Consider the following 23032-nt stretch of genomic DNA (forward strand, 5'->3'; position numbering starts at 1 on the left):
AGCAGTGATTTTTGATACATCTGGTTCCCAGTTCTGAAGTTCAGATCAGAAATTATGCAAGTATGTGTTCAACTGAGGATGCAGCTTTCTCCCTCTTTCTACAGTGAGATTTTATTTCCTTCTGGTACCTTTGGTTGTAAATGACTAGAGCTCGGAAAGAGTGGGGATGAGGAAGGCCAGTAGCAGAATAAAGACCCTGAACTTCAGGAGAGCAGATTTTGACTTACTCAGGGGACACTTTGGGAGGACCCTATGAGAGGTAGCTTTGAAGGTTGAAGGGGATCAGGAAAGCTGGCAGAGCTATAAGCACAGCATGAGGTACAAAAAAGACTATCCCAATACTCAGGAAACCGACCAGATGTATTGGGAGATGAAACAGTGTGCTCCGGTGCAAAATTAGCAGCATACAGGAGGCAAAAGCAGGAGAAGCCTACAGAGGTGCAGTTTAGAAACACTGCATGGGCATGCAGAGATGGTGTTAGAAAAGCCAAAGCTCAGTGCAGATTGAAACTTGCAAGGGATATCAACAGCAACAGGAGGAGCTTCTACTGTTACATTATTAGTAAAATGTTGAACAAAGAAAAGTAGGACGTTTTCATGGTGCTAAGAGAACTGGCTGATGCCCTTGTGAGGTTGCTCTCTGTTGATCTTCAAAAGGTCATAGAGATCTGTAATGACTGCAGAAAGGCAAAGGTTGACCCATTTTTGAAAAAGGCAAAAAGGTCAGTGTGGAGTACAACAAGCGTGTCAACCTCACATCACAAGATCATGGAGTTCATCCTCTTGGAGCACATTTCTGGGCATGAGAAGGAGAGGGAGGATCCAGTCAACTACAAGCCAGTCAGTATCACTTCAGTCCCTGGGAAGGCTGGGGAACATATCCTTGTAGAAGCCATTTTTAAATGCAAGAAGAACAGGGTGTTACTAGGAGCAGTCAGCGTGGGTTTACCAAGGGCAAATCACACCTTGACCCACCTCATTTCTTCTATAATGAGGTTACTCGTACTGTGAACAAGAGGAGGGTAGTAGATGTTGTATGCTTTACCAAGACCTTTGATACAGCCTTCCCTTGTCTCCTTGTCACTAAATGGGTGAAATATAGCCTGGGTAAGTGGACAGTATGTTCAGTGGAAAACTGGCTGCTGGTTTGGCTCAAAGGGTGGTCATCAGTGGTGCAAAGTCTATTAGACTGGCAAGTAATGGTGTCCTGCAGGCATCAGTAGTGGGCCCAGCACTGCATAGTGCCTTCATCAATGACTTGGATGATGAGATGGAGTGCACTCAGCACATTTGTGGCTAATGCCAAATTCCAGAGTGTATTCAAAGCACTGGGAAGTAGGGTGCTCTTCAGGTGGACCTGGACAGTCTGGAGAAATGGACTGATGGGGTACCTCTTGCAATTCAACAAGGAGCAATGCAGCGTCTTGCACCTGAAATGAAATAATCCCATGTACTGATACAGGCAGGGGCTGACTATCTGGGAAGCAGGTCTACAGAAAAGGCCCTGGCGGGGGTGTCCTAGTAGGCACGAAGATGAGTGTGAGTCAGCAGTGCAGTGTGGCAGCAAGGAAGGCCAACCATATCTTGGGCTGTATTAGTGAGAATGTGACATCTGCGACCATGATTGTTCCCCTCTGTGTGGCACTTGTGAGATAGTGTCTGGAGTGCTACACCCAGAATTTGGGCTCCCTAGTATAAGAACAACACTGGAGCAAGTCTAATAGGGGCCACCAAGATGGTCAGGGGTCTGCAGCACAAAACACACAGCGCTCTCAGCCTACCCCTGTACCTGTTCAGCTTGGAGAGGGGAAGGCAAAGGACAAATGTTACTGCCATTTGCAACTATCTGGTGGGAGGATGGAGGAAAGATGGAACCAGATGATTCTCAGAGGTGCACAACAGTAGGACGAGAAGCAACAGGCACAAGCTGGCTATATACAAATCAAAATTATATACAAATAAAAATTTCTATTACATATTAGGAAAAAGTGGTTTTTTACCATGAGGGTTGTTGAATATCGGAAACCTTGCCAGGGAGACTCCATCCTTGGAGGTTTTCAGGACTTGACTAGACTTGGCATAGAGCAAGCTGATGTAATCAGACCAGTTTTGATGAGGGGATTGGACTAGATGACCTCTGGAGATCTTTGTTCCAACCTAAACTCTGATTCAGTGATTCTTATTGGGAAGAGTAAACATAGGTATGGATTTATCAAGGAAGAATTGTGCCTGACCCACCTGATTGCCTTTACTAAAAGATAAAATAACTGGATTTGTAGACAGGGGGAGAGCGGTGGATGTCATTTACCTCAGCATGAGTAATACTTTCAACACTGTCTCCTGCAGCGTTCTTGTGTCAAAGGTAGGATGTTTGCCTGCTGGCTGGGCTGCCTTCTGGACAGAATAGAGGAACAGGCTGATGGAAACCTCGGGAATTTCAACGATGACCAATGCCCCGTCTTGCCCCAGCCCTTACGGTAAAGGCTGGGGATGGGCTGGCTGGGGAGCCATTCTGTAGGGATGGCCACGGGCCCTGGCAGGTAGTGCACCAGGCAGTGTGAGCAGGGCACAGCTTGGGGAGCCAGGTTAGGATGGGATTTATCCCCCTCTGCTGAGCACTCAGACCTTGTATTGACATGTCCTGTTTTGGAACCCCCAGTACAGGAGGGACACTGACCAGCAGGATTGAATTCAGAAGAGACCATTGAGACAGTGGGACTGTACCCCTTGCCCTGTGAGAAGAGGCTGTGGGACTGGGGTTGGTTCAGCTGGGAGCAGGGACAGCTTTGGGGGTACCCAACAGCAGCCCTGGCACCAATGGGAGGGGGATGAAGAAGACACAGGCAGGCTCTTCACCACAGTCTGTGGCAAAATAGCTCAGGCTAGTGATGAAGAGAAAGCTTTTATCAATCAGGACAACTCAGTAAGGTGGTGCCTTCTCTGTTCTTGGAGGTTTTCAAGCCCTCATGGGACAAAGCCCTGAGCAACCTGGTCTGACCCGATGGCTGAACTTCCTTTGACAGGAGGTTGAACTAGAGGCATCCTTAGGTCCCTGCCAGCCTTAATTATCCAGTGATCCTGTAAAATTTCCAGGCATTCTATAGGCACATGCAAGTGCCTTTGCTGAGGGTGAATGCTGAAGACTGAAGAACTGTTTAGGTGGTGTTTACATTCATTAAATTGCGTTGGTATAGCTGCTGAAATTGAAATTGAGGAATTGTTTCTGATGGGGTAGGGGGGCAATAGACTTCTGGTCTGCCTGGAATAACTAATTTGTGCTTCCATTGAAAGTATGTACTGTGCTTCTTATGATTCTCTACTGTAGTTTCTCCTTTTAATATGAATAATAAAAATTAACTGGTGGCAGATACCATATAATTCCAGTGTGTTTATGTCAAAACTACCCAGCAAGGAACCTTCCATCATTTTGCTGCTTGTTAGGTAGAACTGGAAGGGGTTGTTTTTTGTGACTCGGTATGTACAGATAGGTTAGATGCATCTAGAGCCGGTGGAGTTATTAGACGTGCTCAACAGATCTAGGCATGTCTGGAATTGTTTGCGGTAGCAATCACATTGCTTTTTAAAGAAAACCAGGATATCAACTCTAGCTTAATGTGTGTTCATTTATTATATGGACACCTGTTCTCTCAAAATGCAATTAAATCTATTCTAAAACAACACAAACCCATACTGACATAATTCTGAGTAGAATTAACAGGGTGGGTTTTTTTTCCTTCTAAACTTTCAGAAATGTAATTCACAAGTATATAGGAATATTTTTGCTGTTTAACTGCCAGGAATTTATATTCATTGAGGTGATAACTATTAATTTTGAGTTTTCCTGCTGTGAATGGTATTTGTTGTGGCACATGCTGCATTTGCATGTTTCCAGGGTTTAATTCCATCTTTTTGAAAGTAAGCGGCAAGATTCTGAACACATCACACTGATAGCACGTCTTGAAATTGGAGTACTGTGCATGAATATGCTTTCTCAGTGCTTATTTCAAAGGATTACACTTCAGTTTTCAGCAAGTGCTAGGTTTTTTATTTCTTAAGGAAGCCATCCCAAGTGACTGGAGGTGTGTCTACTGTAAACTGAAATGTTTGAATATTTGCTGTTGGCCATCGGTTTCACTGGTGTGCAATCAAAAAAGCTGTTTTCTCTCCAATTTAGGTTCCTGTGTACTTGTGGGTGCCTGCATATTCCAACTTAGAGAAGGTTGTGGTTTTTTGGTCAAGTGTTCCAGCCACTAACTAAATGGCCATTTACAGTCTCACAGGTGGGTCTTTTGTTTGTTTTACTCCTGTTTTTGCATGAAATAATTGAAAAATTTGTAAAGAATTTTGTATTTTAAATCATGTTCTGGAAATTGTGAACACTCCTCTTGAACTGTCCTATTTTCAAGTCAATGAGGTATAATTAAAATGCTCTCAATGATAAATGCTCTCAGAGGACACATATGTTGTGCCATATGGAACCGTATATTTGCTCCACCTTTAAGAAATGTTGATCACCCATTCTTTGTGCAAGATCAATGAGTATTCAGCATTTTGTGGTGTTGTGGTTTAACCCCAGCCAGCAACTAAGCACTACTCAGCCACTCACTCATCCCCACAACCCTGGTGGGATGGGGGAGAGAATTGGAAGGGTAAAAGTGAGAAAAGTCATGGGTTCAGATAAAGGCAGTTTAACAAATAAAGCAAAAGCCGCGTGCACAAACAAAGCAAAACAAGGAATTCATCCACCACTTCCCATGAGCAGGCAGGTGTTCAGCCATCTCCAGGAAAGCAGGGCTCCATCACACATAATGGTTACTTGGGAAGACAAATGCCACCACTCTGAATGTCTGCCCCGTTTCTTCTTCTTCCCCCCCAGATTTATGTACTGAGTATGATGTCATATGGTGTGGAATATCCCTTTGGTCAGTTAGGTCAGCTGTCCTAGCTGTGTCCCCTCCCAGCTTCTTGAGCACACCCAGCATCCTCTCTGGTGGGGTGGGGTGGGAAGCAGAAAAGGCCTTGACCCTGGGTAAGCACTGCTCAGCAATAACTAAAGCAACCCTGTGTTGTTAACACTGTTTTCAGCAGAAATCCAGAATGTAGCCCCATACTAGCTACTATGAAGAAAATGAACTCTATCCCAACCAAAGCCAGCACACTTGAGTTTAAGTCCATAAAGCAAGGTGATATGGTAGACTTAGGAGGGGGAAGAAAATGTTTTAATGCTTACATCTGCTGTTAACTACAACATAACTCTTGTGTATTTTTTCTGGCAAATAGCACTCTTTCTTTCCTAGTCCTAAGTATATTTTTTTTTAATCTCTCTTGCAGAGTGAGAGTTAGTGTCATATGACAGAGCCAAAATGTTGGATGACATCAAGAAACGATTTGAATTTCCTAATGCAGTTATTCAGTCACAGGTAATTTTTTTAAAAGCATTAAACAAATTGAGTTGTCTGTGGAAACCTTTGTTCCAAGGCCTGCTGCCTGACTGTAAAAAGGTGGTAAGGAAGACCTTTTTGAGGGGGTCTTTTTGGCTCCAGAAACCATGGCAGAAAACCATAGAAGTAGGATATTCTTAAGTTGCAAACAAATGCTAATTGCCCTCTGGTTTGCTAATCTAGTTGCTCATCACTGTAAAGTCTCTGCAGGAAAATCAGAAACTTTCTGGGACTGGAAGGTTGAGGTGGGACCAAATGGTTTTTAGTGACCCTGTGATCTCAAGAGAAGCCAGCAGTTACCAAATGTCATGTGTGGGGTGGAAATACTTGACAATACTTTATAGAACTGTCTTTAGGACTGATCTGTTTTCTTCCTTTGTGATGAGAGCTGATGAACTTCTGCAGTCTTGTCTGTCATCAAAGAATAACTGTCCACAGCTCCACTGTGATCGGCAGACCAGACCTCTTTATTTTCAGATCCATGCATGGCTCCTAATCACGTTCACCTGAAACTTTCTCATGTGCATAAAGTCTTTATCACAGAATTTTTAATGGACAGGAAGGAAGAAAGTAATAGGCTCTGTTTAAAAAATACACCTTCCTTGCTTTGGCCATCTCTCATTTTAGTATTAAAAATGTATCTCTTCAGCTGTAAGACCATTGCTAACTTCCCCATTTTTTGCCTCTTCCTGTTATGAATTCAGCGTTAAATATGTAGCCGTTGGTTTGATGGAATAAGTTAATGTGAATGCAGTCTGTGCAACCTGGTGTCTCTGTTGCCTTTTCAGTTCAGCTCAGTCTAAATTGGTTTACAATAATTAAGTTTGAAAGAGAGACACAGAAGTCCCCTTGTGATCAACTTGGCATCTAGGAGAGGAAGTCATGTCCCTGAAAGCTAAAGTTCATCTAAGTTCTAGCAAAGTGTCTGGTACTGCAGTTGAGTTCCTGTGATTGCTGGCCTTGATGAGTAGGACTTGGCATCTTTGAACCAGTTCATTTTTCTGCAGAAGAATGTTCCCATGGTGCAAGTATGCTGAAATGCGTTGGCTCATCACTACAGCTGCACATGGTTAAGGGCTACTGGTGTGCTTTGGTTGATTTTGTGCTGTGCTTTCATTGTTTTGCTAGTTTCCACTTACATTCTGTGACCCCTGAAAAGCATACTGTAATCTTGAAACTGTTGTCAGGCCAGGGTTCAACTTTGTGACAGATGTCTTCTCTTTCTGGGACCAACCAAGACATCCACGCTGCAGAGTGTGTAACCTACACAGACAAGGATCAGCGAAGTTAGGAACTTGAGCATAGTTTTTCAGGTCAACAAGTTTTACTGGGGAATCAAGTTCTTGCAATGCAGTGGGCTAATCTACATTTTGACTTTATAGCTCACTGCAAAAGCTCCTATTTCTATTGATAAGCCCCTTTTCCAGTGTAATGAAAGTGTTTTAAGAATGTGGTTGTGAATGAGTTGCTGAAGTTCCTTATAAGCAGGAAAAAGAAAAAATAACGGAAGATGCACTTGGTAAGTGCACTAGAAAAGATGTAATCTGCCTGGGGAGCATGTTGTTGCTCTTGCAATGGGATAGCTGCAGAAAAACAGAGATAAATATCTGACTTTGTCCCATTTTCTCATTCTGTTTTCACAAGAGTAAGATTCCCAAATAATCAACTGTCTTTTTAAGTCAAATTTGTTAAGAGTACATATCCAAGCCTTTGAATGGCATAATCCTTGTTGTCTAGGAAGGTGTAAAGTGTCACTTTCCTGGAAATGTGAATTGCTATCTCAGAGTGCTACTGTTTGTCATGTCAGGCTAGCAACTACTATCTAAATGAAAAGTAAATAAATCCTGAAGGAACTTGAAAATATTTAAAGTAATCTGTTCCTGTCTTTTTGTACGCTAACAGAAGTGTTATTATTATTTTTTTTTCTTGCTGGCTTCATAGTTTACTTTTTCCAAAAGTAAGGATTTGTCTTTACCGTGGAAGAGTAGATGCAGCTGCTGTTCTGGGTATATTGATAATCTGAAACATTTTTGTGCTCTTACTGTGAAAAGATGCCTTTCTGTCTCTCACAGAAAGGTGTTTCTGTTTAGCAGTGTCAATGATTATGAAACAAGAGAGAGTAGGACATCAGAGATGAGTCAGAAAACAAAAGCCTGGATTCGAACACCCTGAAGCCTTTGAGGGTATTTCAGTATTTCAGTCCACATTTAGGTTTTTAAAGGCAGTTTGAGGAAATCAGACAGTCCTTCTATTAAAATAGAATGAGACGCTTAATCTTAAACCTCAAATGAAAAAACGTATGCTGCCTTTTAGAACTGAAGCCCTCATTCTTTAGAACTGAAGCATTTTTTTTGAGGATCTTGAAAATTTAAGTCTTGCTCTTGATCTTTGCCACAGAATAGCTTCATGAGGAATACTGTTAGCTTCATATGCCTTGTTTAAAGTAAATTAAACATTTCTGGCAGTAGGTATGCTAGGGGATTTGTAAAGTGCTTAAGGTGTGATAGTATGTTTGTCATCAGTGTTTAGCAAAACTTGTGATGGAAAAATTTGGGCAAGTTGCTTAGATTTGCTGTATTCCGCTTCCACTCTTGCTTCTGCTGCCCTATGTAGTAAAGGATTTAATAATTACCAGTGCTGTTAAGTACACTGAGATCTGTACAGTGGTGGACCTGTGAATGCCTATTACAGCTGATGCATTAAAATACCTGCAATTCCTGAGTATGTACAAAGAGACCCCGGATATATGTGGAATCCTATGGAAGTTTGTTTCTGTTCTGCCTCAGGATAACAGTAAAAAGTCATATGCCAGCATTATGGAGATTTTTGGCCCTCAAACATATTTCAGCTTCTATACCAGTAAGTTTGGTATTTCAAATCACAATAAAATGATAGTATGCAACAGTAGTGTGAATTCTTCCTAATGGAGAATTGAAAAGCAATGCTTGATCTGTATGTGTTTTTTATTTCTTTTTCTCTTTTAGGCAGTGGGTCATCTAATTGCTGCAGTACTGAAAGAAAATGTTTCTTCAGAGAAGATCAGACAGGCGTCTGATCAGGTCTGTGGCATTCTTTCACTTCTGTTTTCTCTCCCATCCGTATGTACTTAATGTTTTTCTATGGTTTCCCATTCCCCATTGTGTAATTTTAATAAGTCCTAGAAGTTAAGTAAGTTAGTTAGCAATATGTGTCTGGGCATACAGGTAGGTGTGGTAAATCTCTGGGATCAGCAGAGCAGTTTTACTTCCATCAGAAGTCTTAATTGCAGAAGTCTTAATTCTGCATCTAGCTATGCTCAGTTTGAGAGTTTTGAGTTTATTTACGTTGCTGCAGATGAAGTGCCATATGGTGAGACATTGTCACTTGAGTAGGAAAGTCTTTTACATCACCATAAACATTTCAAAAAGTATGGCATTTCACGCACCTCTATTGGTGTTATATTTCATATTAGCTAAGTAGAGCTTATATTTCTTTGAGAGAGCATCATGCAAAGGCATACTTTGCCTTTTAGTTGAGTCAGGCTCACTTAAGTGCAGGTCTGTCTTGTTGACTGAGAAGCATATGAAATGGTGGCATTTGCAAGAGACACAGCAATGTAGGAGAGGTGTTAGTTAGGATTTGCTCGTCTGTTTTTCCTCCCCAAAAATGACTTGTACAGAAATGAGCAGAAAATGATTTGTGGATTTTTCCTTCCAGTCTCAAGTCTTAACCCCATTCCTGCCCCCCGCCCCCGCCCTCCCCCTAGCAAAACCAGACCTGAAAAGTGCTGAGTTTTCATGTGAGGGAATGTTGGAGGTGTGTAGTTTCTCTAACAGAAGCTCCTCCAACAGTCCTGATCATAATCATGTTCCTAAATGACATTTGGTTTTGAGCTAGAAGCTGACTGTTCCCATTTGCCTCCCCATGAAGGTATTAAACTGAAATACAGCAACACCTTCTAAAATGCTAAGAAACAGAAGATTGTGCCACTTAGACATTACAGGCTCCCTTTTTATTCAAGAGCATTTTGCAGTATTCAGTTATTCTAAAAACGTTCCTTGTTTCTCCATTTGGAAGCTACACAGTCAGCAAAGTAACCTGTGAATGCAAATTTAGCATGAAAACAAGCAGCAGTTTTGATGTATACTGCCAAATCTTTGTGCTGACTAGCAAATGCAGAGAACTGAGGAGTTCAAATGGTGAGTAAAGATGACTTATGTCTGGATAGCCCTTTGTATGACTGCTTCTAGCTGTCTGCACTACACCTTGCTGTAGACATAGTTTGACATAGCAGTTCCTGAGTTGTCTCTAATTCCATCTTGATCTTTTTAAGGAAAGTGAAATTGATGATAGCCTACCTGCATAGGCACAGCTGAAAAATTCGTCTGCCTTACCCTTTTCTCAGAGACTCCTGTCCCTATGGAGGGCACAGGCAGTAGGGGGCAGGAAAGTGGGAGCTGTCCTGGGAAAGGCCTTTCCTTCGGTGTAGAATCTGTACCCCAGCTTCCTCTCTTGTGCTAAAGAGTTCAGGAGCAGCTGTTGAGCAGGTTTTTACGTAAAAGTTTGTTTGAGATAAAAGAAGAGAAATCAGTGCCAGCCTTCTCATTGCTTGTGTCTCATGCTTTTGATTTCAGACTCCTGCTCTGAACTTGCTTTGGGAGAAGTGCTGCAGTGAGAATGTTGCATTGCGAACAGCCTGCTCTGAGGGGTTGGTGGCACTTGTTGCAGAGAAACATGCTGAGCTCGACTATGTTCTTCATGGAGCTCTCAACCTGATTCCCTCAGCAAGGTAGTCTTTGATTGCCTGATTTAGTGTCTTTTGTCATCTGGTTATCAGTCGCTGCTTTTTCCTTGTACATACAGGGGAAGAGGAGAGGTTCTGGAAGTGACAGTATCTTCAAATAAGCTGTGTCATTAAGGACTGGCATTGCCCTGCCACTCTGCTGGAGGCTGTTGCTTTCATCTTGGCAGTGTGACAGTGTGGGTTTGGCTTAAGAAATCGTAAAGTATCCTATGCATGTAAGCTGAAATTGTTAGCAGTTTGGACTAACACTCTGAACTTTGTACTGTGGAACCTCAGAAATCAGTGCACTGCTTAGTGTTGTTGCCTCTATCATGGGGAAGGGGGACGCAAATGGCAGCAACTTCCATTGTGGGGAGGGAAATAACTTGCTAATCAGTCTGTCCAAATAACTAGTTGCTCAAGTAGAGTCACCATAAGACTGTGGGTGGGGATTAGGAATGCTGGGTTTTGTTTCCTTGTCTGTTGAGGAAGAAATCACTTTACCTAAGTCTGCACCTACTTTCTCTTACAAAACTGTGCAAATATAATGCCTACATGTCACAATGGTGTTTTGAGCTAGATTGCCTGTGCAACATACTGAGAGAATGCAGTAGTGGGGTAAAAAGACGCTGTGCATAAAATTTATAAATGGGAAGCCAAATGATGATTGGGAAGATGCTTCCATTCAAATCTACCAACCTAATGAAGTTCCTTGGGTTATCTTTCTCTCTTCTGATTTTGGAAGCTAACAGGACTTCTGCATTAAGTGTTCTCATTCTCTTCCTAGAGAATGCTAGAGTTGTTTATAGCCAAGCCAGCTAATTGGTGCTACACCTGTGGTGTATTATGCTGGTGGGCTCAGCATAGAGGTTGCAAGAACCATGCTATTCAAGACATGTTTTTCACCCCTTCTAACCTTCACATAATCAGTTTTAGGCTGAGGTTTGTCATGGTCAGTCTGAGCCAAAGGTGAGCTTAGGTTGAGTAAATACTGAAATGCTTAAGAAATGAGATATTTTAAAAAAGACTGTTTCTGTCATCGTGACTTGCTTGTTTACAGCTAGGATCTGCTGTGGTGATGCTGATTCTGTGCTGAGTTCACAATAGGTGGTTATGGATCCCTAGGAAAGGTTTTGTAAATATATTTTTAGAATACAAATAATTTCTGCAAAACACTGTCCTCCAAATAACAAAATTTTAGTAGTTCAGTTTGGGGTTAAGGGAATGATCTGCATTGTTATCAAAGAAGTAAAAGCACCTGTGCTTAGACTGTGAGAACCTGAGTACTGTGGGGTAGGGTGGATGGAAAGTTTCATTAGCTGTGGCTTGCAGTCTAGAAATGTGAAATTCCTGTTCAGCCAAGGGTTTGTTACAGTATCAGCGGTTTACAAGGAAATGAAATGTTAACACAATTTTGTGCTTCATAAAATGGGATATTTAGGATTGAGTTAACCTTAAAAACAAAATCAGAGTTATGTATTGAAAGGGTTTGAATCTGCCCCATTTCTACACCATTCATACATTTTTCCATGTGTGAAACCAACACACATGACTGATTGCTATAGCAAGCGCTGGCAAATTACCCAGGAACCTTTTATAAATTTTTGATGGCTTCCCCCCCACCCCCTCCCCAAGCTGCCACAATTCAAACCACATCCACTATGGATTGCAAAGCAAGGTTTATATAGCCTAACCACAGAAGTCTGTGGGTTTAAAATGTCTGTAGCCTCAGGAGCTGATTAAACTGACAATTTCAGATTGGTTCATTTCAGTGCTGATACTTTATTTTTTTTCCTTGAGTCTCTTAGAATTGTAGCCTGCTGTTTGTCATCCTGTTCCGTGCCAAATTGTCATCCAGGTTTGTTCTGTGGCTTTACACTGCTGTGTGCACAGTGTCTCTAAAATAAAATAAATATGAAATTAGCAGCCAGTGGCAGCCAGCAGAAAGGCACTTGCAAATGCTGAGCACCTTTCAGTGCTGAAGGGAGTTAGGTGAATACTTTATTGGCAAAGACTACTCATGTTGTGTTTTTGCTTCTCTTCCTTCTGTTACAATGCATTTAGCAGGGGCTTGGTGCACCTGGTGGGTTTTATTTTGTCAGGTGTATCAAATTCTGCTTGCTAGGAAAGACATTGTGCTTTGTCAGAGGTGAACATCCAGTGCTTGTCTGAGTTGACTTGTTATGTGGTCCATGCTATCTGTTCATTATACAAATGGGAGTCTATTCTTAGCTCTGTGGTGCATCATTGTACCATAACTGTCTCTTAGACCCAGTGTTAAGTTTCCTCTGATGCTCCAAGAGTTTAAACTTTATCGAACATCATACTTATGTGTGTGTTTGTGTGTGTGTGCATATATGCTAAATAGGTATGCATGTGTAAATATATACATGCACGTTTTTACGCATTTTAAACATTGGTCTCCAGCTTTTTGTGTAAAAGATGATGGGAAAACTGTGGCCTGTATTCAATGATAAATGAGCATAAATAATCAAGTCAATCTATTAAAAACCAGTGAAACAATGGAGTATTGTAATTTTTAAGAAATTGTCAGAAGGATTTCTGTGTGTATGTATGTTTTCAGAATGTTTTTATCACCTGAGCAGCCATGCCTATTGGAGGTGGGGAAATCCTTGCAATATGTCATGCCTTTGTGCTGCTGTGTTCAGGAGCTGAGTGTAAAGCCTAAAGCAGCCATCCTCCCCCCACCTTCTGCCTGGGAATTAGGACCAGCCATACAGCAGTTTCAGAACAGGGAATCCTGTTTTCTTATTGAATGTATTATGGTTTGTTTTTCCCCTCGCTGCATAGTTACCCACCTGAAGCTGGGGAACATGCTAGCAAATTCCCATTTACCTGACACTCCCTAGCCATGAAGTATCTAAAAGGTGGTTGTTCTCTCTTTCTCCCCTATACCCATCAGCAAGACTCTGCTTCCTCCTCTGTGTTACGTTGACTGTATTGGGATTTGGAAGCCTGCTCCATGCCTTCCTGTTGGTTGCCTTGCAGCAGACTTCTGTCAAACCTCATGTTTTCTTGCATAGTCAGATTTCAGTGTTTCAAGAGCCAGGTGTCACAACAGCCAGTCATTTTAAAGATTACAGGCACATCTTATAACTGGCCCATTTTGGGAAGAAAGAAAAGAAACAGAATCATACTCTGTCAGTTTTGATCTGAGTCAGTGTTTTCCAGCACTGCTGGCAAGAGTATGAAAGGCACAGAAAAGAGAATATACTCCTTTGCCTGTATCTGGAATATGAAACTAAGCATTTATTGGTGGGGAAATCCACTGTGGTAATCTGTAGACATTCCCCAGTGTACCATACCAGCTTAGGGAAAAGAGTCTGTCTGGAGGTGGTGGTAAGTATAGTAAAGATCTGGCAGTTAAAAGTGGTATTTGCCTCTGTTCCCACTTTCATGAATGATTTGAGCGTTTCTGATTCTATAATCATATGATCCTTTGCCTTTGTAGTTTTTTAATCTTCAGTAAAGTGTTTGTAGATATCAAGTCATGGTATTTCTTTGCGATTACATGTTGTTACTGCACATTGTTGTGCTGATGTTGGTCCAGCCTGCGTGTGTAAAATCCTGTCTTTTAACAGTGTTCGAATAAAGTCTTCCTGTTCTTTGATAGAAATTGCTTAAATTTGTTCAGATTTTTGGTATAGCTTAAAAGTCTAAATGTGTGTATGTCTAATCATAATTTAGGAAGATGTCTGCAGAGCATAGTGCACTCTTTGCCAAACAGTTAATATTACTGTATCTCAGTTTGCTCATGTGTTAAATGAGGATGATGGTTTGTTTGTCGTATGAGAGGGTTACATAAATTCTACATATTTTTTCCATCTTGGCATCTGAGGAGTTCCTGCGGTTTTCCATTCACTGATGGAGAAGTGGAATTACAGGCAAAAATAGATTTCTCAGATTTTTTCCCTCTAGGAAGGAAAGAAGGTGGAACAGTAAAAAAGAAAACCAAAAAAGCCGCCAACACCTAATTCTCTTTTTCTTCCCCTATCTTGCCCTGTGTGATAGAAGTAACTCCTTGTCAGGTGACGATCTCTTATAATTGTATATTGTGTTAGCTCTTCCTGTTCAGTGTGTGAATAAAGTGAGGAGTAATTACGGTTTATTAATGTAAGTAGTAACCTATCTAATCAATTTTTAGGGGATGATGATGCAATTGTATAACATGTTCTAGATGAAAAGTCAAAGAATCAACCATGACTTCTTTTTTCCCTTGCTTCTACATTTTCACCTTGTGAAAGAGTGTGTCATTATAGCATCCAGGCTATTTCCTTGAGAAGGGGTTGGGTTGGATATGGTGTGGTCTGTTTGGAAAGGTGTGGAGTGCACTTAATTAAGAAGAGGAGAGCAAAATTTGGAAAGTTGTCCTTGTAAGCTCAGCCAAGCAGTAATAAGCTCTAGACTTCTTGAGCTCTTTACTGCATGGTCACAGAACTTTTTTTCCCCCTTGTGGTGGACTTCGTTAATTTCATTAGTGTCTCTCCAGGAGAATATGGGGAAGCCTATCAAAATTCCAGAAATACTGTTGTTTCTTGAATTTTCCTGAATGGTAAATTAAAGAACATTGGAGGATGGAGATAAAATAGCTGTATGTATCTATTTTATGTAGTCCTTGGCTCCTGAGATCAAAAGTCAGCACAACTAGATGTCTCAACTGTATTTTCTGACATGGTGATTTCTCTTGCTTTCTCTTGCTAGACAGTGGCATGGTTGAAATTTGTGTACCATACTGGATGTTTACCTATATACTTGCATTCAGAGAAGAGCTAATTTTCCATTTTTAGCATATTAAAAGCACCAGTTTCATTTAAGCTGGGGACAGAAAATGTACTTGTAAGATATGGTAGAAGCAAACAATCAAAAGTTTTAATTGATGCAGTAGTTATTCTCTCTGCTGTTTGGCTCATTATGTGAAAAGGAAAACAAAGATGTGGATACACAACTTGCCCAAAATTGTGTAGGCAGATGTGAGGAGGTCCTTAAGGAGAATGCAAGGCTGCTTGAGTATCAGTTTTGTTCCTGGGTTTCTCCTCTTCTGGAAGAATCAACTAATGTAACTACATACATGGCAGTAATGTATTTCTTTTTGTCAACAGGAATGTGCATGGTTTAGTAAAAACTATTTGGAAATTACTACAAATTCAAGCTATTCAACTGGGAAAAGATGGAGATGAGGCTGTTCGGAATCTGTATGGAATCAGGTTAGTTCCACATAGGTTTTATGTCGATACCATAATAACTTGTTGTCCAGAAAAAAACAGATTAATTGTTGATACTGGCTTTCAGTCTGTGTGTTGGTTTTTGGGTTTTTTTGTTTGTTTGGTTAGTTTTTACTGTGCAGGTAATCAAATACTGCTTGTCCACAGAGGTGGTAGAATCTCCATCCTTGGAGATGCCAAACCTGACTGCATATGATCCTGGGCAGCCTTCACTAGCTGACTCTGCTTGAGCACGTGGGTTGGACTAGATGATCTGAAAAGGTCCCTTCTGACCTAAATGATTCTCTGATTCTGTGCTTTTTTTTTTTTTGTTGGTTGAACGTTTTAAAGAGTGTTATAATAAAGGGATAAGATTGCCACCATAAGCTCAAAAGGGGCAATGGCAACATGAAGGCTGTGTGTGAGAAAGAATAAATAAAAATATAAATAGAATCATAGAATCATTTAGGTTGGAAAAGACCTTTAAGATCATCCAGTCCAACCATTAACCTAACATTACCAAGTCCAACACTAAACCAATTAAGAAACAGTAGGACTTGCTCAAATACAGTAGCTGGATGATTGCTAATAGTCCTTTTAATAAGTCTCTTATTTTAAGACTGTGGACCAGTTCCCTCTCACTTGTTTTTTCCTGCTGTATTCCTGTTAACAAAGTAAGGTTCCTGAATGCTTTTACTGTTAAAGTGGTTGCCATATAAAAATAAATGATTTAAAGATGCATCCAGAGCTACCCATATAAAGCTGCTTGTCATGCAATAGCAGCCTTCCTAAGGGGACATCTGAGTGGCTTCATCCAGCTCTTGAGAAACTGTGAGTCAGTACTGACATTAACAGCCACTATTGTATCTTTTCTAGAGAATGTCCCAGCTTGGTAGATGTCATGAACATTTTTCAAGTTGCTTTTTGTGCAGTGAAGAGGTATCATTGTAGCAGGCTGTAGCTATAATGCTTTACAGATACAAAAGGCACTGTTTGGAAGATAGGAATCATGTCTTTACTTAAGCAAAATGAAATAGTGAAGAAAAGTAAAACAGACCTTGGAGTGCTGGATGCACTTGCATTCCTGAAATCCTGTGTGCTTTTGTTTTTCTAGTTATATCAGTTCTTTCTATGAAGTCCACACTCTTCTAGAACAGTTTTAATAGAAAAGGCAGGTAGTGAAGGGTGGTAAGATGGAACTCTTCTGGAAACTCTCTCTTTAGTAGTAAATTTATTTAAAGTCTCCTGGTAGCAGAGGCTAAGTTAAAGCAACTTAACCAGGCTCTGTGTAAAAAAGAGGGTAATAGGATGTGGCTGGAATAAGTAAATAGCCTCTCCCCAGCAGGGTGAAGTAAGGTTGTTACTTCCCCACCACCACCACCTACCAAAAGAAACATTGCTGGTAGCATACAAGGAAGGTGAAATTTGTTCATGTACAATGGTTTAAATAGACAATTGAAAATAAGCAGCAGACTTATACATAGCCAATAAGTTTTTTTTTTCCTTTTGCTTCCTAACTGTAACAGAGATATGTCAGATTGTTTGGCTTAGTTTTGAATATCTAGTAGGTCAAGGCCCTGTGATTTTGAGATCTGACTTTCACTTTCTAGTGTACAGAAAGGCCTGTCTTTATTCAGTGACTTGTTACATAACAATTTTTGTAGTTGTGTTCTATCAAGTGCCATTAAAACTTGATTTCTGAAAGAAATAAAAGAATGTAAAGAATAACTCACCCACAGTAATTTCCTATTACAGTGTTCATCTATTATGCTGTCAACTGTGCAAAAGTATTCCATACGGAAATCATCAGTGAAGAATTTTTTTTTGGTGTGTTGTTTTTTTTTTTAATAACTAGTATTCCAGTGGTGGATAAATACCAAAACAAATATGCTGGGTTTTTTTAAGGATGTGTGAAAAAAGTAATGTGATTTTTAAATTCACATATATGGGATATTGTGCACTTCTTGTTATGAAGTTAGGACCAGCTGTAGCAGAGACAGAAGTAATCTGCAAGTTGGTCTTACTGTGGACTAGAACTGAGCTATCCCAGTGGATTTATTATCTCTCATCTGGCATAAAGTTGTCTGTTTCCTATGCATATTAATATAGCTGTCCAGTAACCTAAGCTAAAGCTGAATTGAGTGGGAGGGCAGGGAAGAGGGGTTTTTGAGGAGCACTTGTCAGCATTCTCAGTGTAGGTGGGTTATGACATGTGTGTACAGAACTTTGGCTATAAATTTTTGCTGAAAGCTATTAACTTTTTTTAATGAACTAGTGTTTTATGTTAATGATTCACCACACATAGTTTTCATTGTCTTAAAATTCTGGAGAGCCACCAACTTCCTGAAATCAAAATTCAGAGCAGGCAGAAAAATGCTTTAAAAATGCATATTTAATAGAGTAAAGTCCTATTCCATCTTTCTGAAAGGGCCAGGGTCACAGCTGTATACACAGAAAAGTAGGTTGACTGCAGACATTGTTTCCTCATACAGAAAAAGCAATCTGCTACGCAATTTGTGCTCTAAATCAGATTGGAGCTCTCCTGTGTTCAGAGATGTAACAAAAAGGTTGCAATGACCTAAAGTTAAAAATAGTTTTTGTTTTATCGTTGCCTCTCATAAGATTTATCTTCGTTTCCTTTGACACTTACGTATTTACAGGTAGATGGCTGCTGTGTCTGATTGTGCATTTTGCTTTATCCTGAACCTACCGGCAATAATTTAGGGTAGTAGCACTGTAATGTCATTTAAAGATGTGCATTTTACAGTGCTGTGCCAGCAATTCCTAAGTTAGTATTGACACTAAATTGCATATACACATCTCATTTTTCCTACCGCTAATAGCATTATCAAGTGGGACTTTTTTGGACTGCACATTTTGGAGTTTCATTATTAATCACTGTTCACTATGGAGCTTAGCTGATTTCTTTCATCATCCAGTTTGGTGCAGTTACAATAGTTTCAGAACACACAAAGTCTGTCATAAAAGACTTGGTTTTTTTCCTGGATAGTAAGCCATTTTAATTTTAGACTTGATGTGTCACATGGGCTGTCTTTATGAAGGTTCCACTGACTTCAGTGTCGTAGCAGCACTTAGATGACTGTAGACATACTCTTCTCATTAGGAAAGGTAATTAATTCCTAAAATATGACAAAGGTATTGAAAGAAGCAGCTGCTATAACTCTGTATGTCTGTTCAGGGCTGTGTACTTTCAAGGTCCTGGCAAGGTATGTGAACAGTATTTCTAGCTTGCTGCCTGATAAATGATCTTGTCTATGATCTTGCTAGATTCAGGTGCTAGACAGGCAGCAAGTTTTTTGCCTTTTGCATGCTGTCATCTTGGAAAGTTGCAATGATGCAATAACCTTAACCTTTCTAGTCTTCATACACAGATTGTAAAAGACTCTGTAACTTTAGTGAAACGTTTACAGAATCAAGGAAGGTGGACATATGAAGACCATGTGTGTAAGTTAACAAGTTTCAGAGGAATAAATGTGGGAAGTTGCAGGCTTGTAGCGCCAAATATGAAGGCCAGACCTGTAATATATGCATACTTTGTGATCTTAGTATCTGTTTTCTGAACATGCTTCAAGTAGTCCATCATGTCAGCCAGCTTTTGAAAGTCCCTGTGTCTTCAAATTATTTGCCTGAACAGAAACACATGTCTTTGGAAGAAAAATTGTTTGAGGAGCAGAGGGAGAACCCAGTTTAAAAACAAACAAACAAAACACCAAAACCAAAAAACACCCCCTCAAAAACCCAACCCAAAAAATCCGTCTTCTGAGCTTGATAAACTGTTCCAGTGACTGACTCTTCCTCAGTGGAAATACATTCTCTTTTTTTTGTTTTTTTTTTTTTAATCTGAATTTGCCAATTTCAGTTACCAGACTCCAATTCTTGTATGCTATGTTGACGTTTCTTGCTGTATGAAATTTCTGTTCTCAGTGAAGGTACTTGGGCTGCAATGGCACTATCCCTTAATCTAATCCTTGTTAGTTTGTGCTTAGACTGAGAGATGTGTTTTTCCATGCCTTCATGAGACAGTCATGAGACTAACTAAACTCCATATTTTTAATAACTGACTTGAAAGATGGGCACTGGAGTAGGAGCATAGCCTGTAGATTGAGGGAAATGATTACACTTTTTCCCTGTGTCATGGTTTAGCCCCAGCCAGCAACTAAGCACCATGCAGCCACTCGCTCACTCCCCCTACCCCGATGGGATGGGGGAGAGAAGTGGAGGAGTAAGAGTGAGCAACACTCCTGGGTTGAGATAAGAACAGTTTAATAATTGAAATAAAGTAAAATAGTAATGATAATAATACAATATAATAATGATGATAATAATAATAATAATAGTATACAAAGCAAGTGATGCACAATGCAATTGCTCACCACCTGCCGACTGATACCCAGTTTCCGAGCAGCGATTGCTGCTCCCCGGCCAACCCCCACCCCCAGTTTCTATACTGAGCATGACATCATATGGTATGGAATAGCCCTTTGGCCAGTTTGGATCAACTATTCTGGCTGTGCCCCCTCCCAGTTTCTTGTGCACCTGGCAGAGCATGGGAAGCTGAAAAGTCCTTGACTAGCATAAGCAGTACTCAGCAACAACTAAAAACATCAGCATGTTATCAACATTCTTCTCCTACTAAATCCAAAATGCAGCACTATGCCTGCTACTAGGAAGAAAATTAACTCTATCCCGGCTGAAACCAGGACACCCTGGCAGTTACCAGATGGTATCTGGAGTACTGTGTCCAGTTTTGGAAGAAAGTAATGAACTGAAGCAAGTTTAGTGGATGGTCATAGGGCTGCAGCACATGCTGTTCACTGAGGGAATTAGGCATGTTTAGGCTGGAGAAGGAGACCTCTTGGAGGGGACCTAACAGCAGCCTTCCCAAGGACTGAAGAATATATAGAATAGAATAGACTATTTCAGTTGGAAGGGACCTATAACAATCATCTAGTCCAACTGCCTGACCAAGTTAAAGCCTATTAAGAGCATTGTCCAAATGCCTCTTAAACACTGGCCAGCCATGCAGCATCGACCACCTCTATGAAGCCTGTTCCAGTGTTTGACCATCCTCTCGGTAGAGAAATGTTTCCTAATGTCAAGTCTGAACCTCCCCTAATGCAGCTCTGAGCCATTCCCACACATCCTGCTGCTCGATCCCAGGGAGAAGAGATCAGCACCTCCCTCTCCACTTCCCCTCCTCAGGAAGCTGTAGAGAGCAATGAGGTCACCCCTCAGCCTCCTTTTCTCCAAAGCAGACAAACCCAGAGGCCTCAGGTGCTCCTCACAGGGCATGCCTTCCAGCCCTCTCACCTGCTTTGTTGCCCTCCTCTGGACACATTCAAGGACCTTCACATCCTTCTGAAATTGTGGGGCCCAGACCTGCACACAGTGCTCAAGGTGAGGCTGCACCAGCACTAAATACAGCGGGATAATTGCCTCCTTTGACCGGCTGGTCATGCTGCGTTTGATGCACCCCAGGATGCGGTTTGCTCTCTTGGCTGCCAGGGCACGCTGCTGACTCACATTGATCCTGCTGTCGACCAGCACCCCCAGATGCCTTTCTGCAGGGCTGCTCCCCAGCCACTCCTCTCCCAATTTATACCTGTGCCCAGTGTTACTCCATCCCAGGTGCAGAATCTGGCATTTGTTCTTCTTAAATTTCATGCCATTAATGTTTGCCCAATGCTCCAATCTATCCAGTTCCCTCTGCAAGGCCTCTTGTCCCTCAAGAGAGTCCACAGCACCTTCCAGTTTGGTATCATCAGCAATCTTGCTAATGGTGCATTCAACTCCTGCATCCAGATCGTTGATAAAAAAGTTGAACAGAACTGACCCTAGAGTTGAGCCCTGAGGACACCGCTGGTGACTGGTTGCCCACCAGATGCAGCCCCATTCACTACAACCCTTTGAGCCCTGCTGTCCAGCCAGTTCTTCACTCAGTGCACCACGAACCTGCTCACCTCACGGCTGGACAACTTGTCCAGAAGGGTGCTGTGAGGGACAGTATCAAAAGCCTTACTAAAATCCAGAAAAGCTGCACCCACTACCTCCCCTTCCTCCACTAGGCGGGTGGCCTTATCATCAAAGGATATCAAATGAGTTAAACAGGACTTTCCCTTTGTGAACCTGTGTTGACGGTGCCTGAGGACTGCATTGTTCTTTAAATGCCTTTCCATAGTACCCAGTATAATCTTCTCCATAATTTTTCCAGGAACTGAGGTCAGACTAACAGCTCTGTAGTTCCCTGGGTCTTCCCTCATGCCTTTCTGGTAAATTAGAATAATGCTGGCTAGCTTCCAGTCAGCAGGGACCTCCCCAGATTCTCAAGACTTTTAGTAGATGAAGAAGAGGAAAGGTTACGAAGAATGCAGAGCCTGGTTCTTGGTGGAAGAACAGTGGGTGGTAAGCATATGTTTAAAACCAGGAGTTTCTGACTGGATATAAGGAAAAATGTTTCACTATGGGCACTGAAGCATGTTGCTTAGAGAGTAAATTCTCTCTATGCTGAATACAGCACTGAAGTAAGATGGCACCTGCAACTCTTGAAATTATCCCAGGCATAGTCTGCAAAAGACCAGTGCTGAGGCTGAAAGGTGCTGCAACCTGTGCCCCCCTTCCCCACTTCTTTTTTTCCCCCATACCCATTAGGCAGTGGTACTTATCCTGCTTTCCAGAGTGGTTTTTGGCGATTCCAAATGGAATCTCATCTAATGTTCTATTTGTTAGAACATGGGTCAGTTAAGTTTGCAAAACTGTATGCTTTCATGCTACTGTGTGGTTTGGAAGCAGAGTTTGTTATCTTTTTGCTTCCCTTTTTGTTCATGTGATTTTTCTAAATACTAAGACAGTACTAGATTAAAAGCTGTTCAGTTAATCCAGACAGAAAGCTAAATATCTGCTCCTGAAGATCTTGTCCAGCTACTTTAATTATTCTTCCTGGGTGTGTATATGGTCTCATTATCTTAGCACAAGATCACCTCCAAAGTTAACTTGCTTTTTTCCAACAGAGTAATCTGAAAGCTATTAATTGTTCTTTTATAAAGACGACAATACAGTATGTTAAATTTCCTCTCTTCTAAGCTTCATTAAAGAGGTGCCAGACATAAGATATGAGGTTCCATTGCTAAATTCCTTCTGTCTTTAGGTACAATAGCCTTGTAATTGCTCTCAGTTCTGTTAGCCCATATGGGTGGTGATTTTCTTTGATTTTATGGCTCAGGCACTATTTGTGGTTTTTCAGCTTTATTGCTGATTTTGTAATTATTTCCACTATTTAGGTCACCTTACTGAGAATGTTTACTTCCTCATATTTATTTATTATGATAATAAATTACTGTTATTTGCCATGTTCATGGCAAATAGGTTTTGAAGATAGATTTGTGGTCATACTTCCGTGCCTTAGTAGTGTACAGGCTCTAATGCCTCTGTATATGGAGATGACAGTTTTCTTTATCTGACTTTACTGCATTCCTGTGGATTTCTGCTGTTTTCTTAAAGGCACAGTTGTCTTCATGTCTAAATAGAAATTACCTGAATCTGGTTTAACCTTCTTGCTGACAAGTTCTATTCTGAATATTCTGTTGATT

The 23032-nt window shown here is 41.0% G+C and overlaps 1 protein-coding gene across 1 annotated transcript in view; it reads left to right on the plus strand.

Moving 5' to 3' along the window:
• Window positions 1-4191: 4191 nt before the first annotated feature.
• The window catches only part of FOCAD (focadhesin), a 128534-nt gene continuing 109693 nt past the window's right edge, over window positions 4192-23032 (plus strand). The window contains exons 1-5 of the mRNA XM_075725886.1: window positions 4192-4280; window positions 5332-5420; window positions 8426-8500; window positions 10055-10209; window positions 15324-15428. Of these exons, the coding sequence (XP_075582001.1) occupies window positions 5364-5420; window positions 8426-8500; window positions 10055-10209; window positions 15324-15428 (392 nt within the window). The 5' untranslated portion in view covers window positions 4192-4280; window positions 5332-5363. The remainder of the gene's footprint in view (window positions 4281-5331; window positions 5421-8425; window positions 8501-10054; window positions 10210-15323; window positions 15429-23032) is intronic.

This window comes from Pelecanus crispus, chromosome Z (assembly GCF_030463565.1).
Source record: "Pelecanus crispus isolate bPelCri1 chromosome Z, bPelCri1.pri, whole genome shotgun sequence".
Lineage (NCBI taxonomy): Eukaryota > Metazoa > Chordata > Aves > Pelecaniformes > Pelecanidae > Pelecanus > Pelecanus crispus.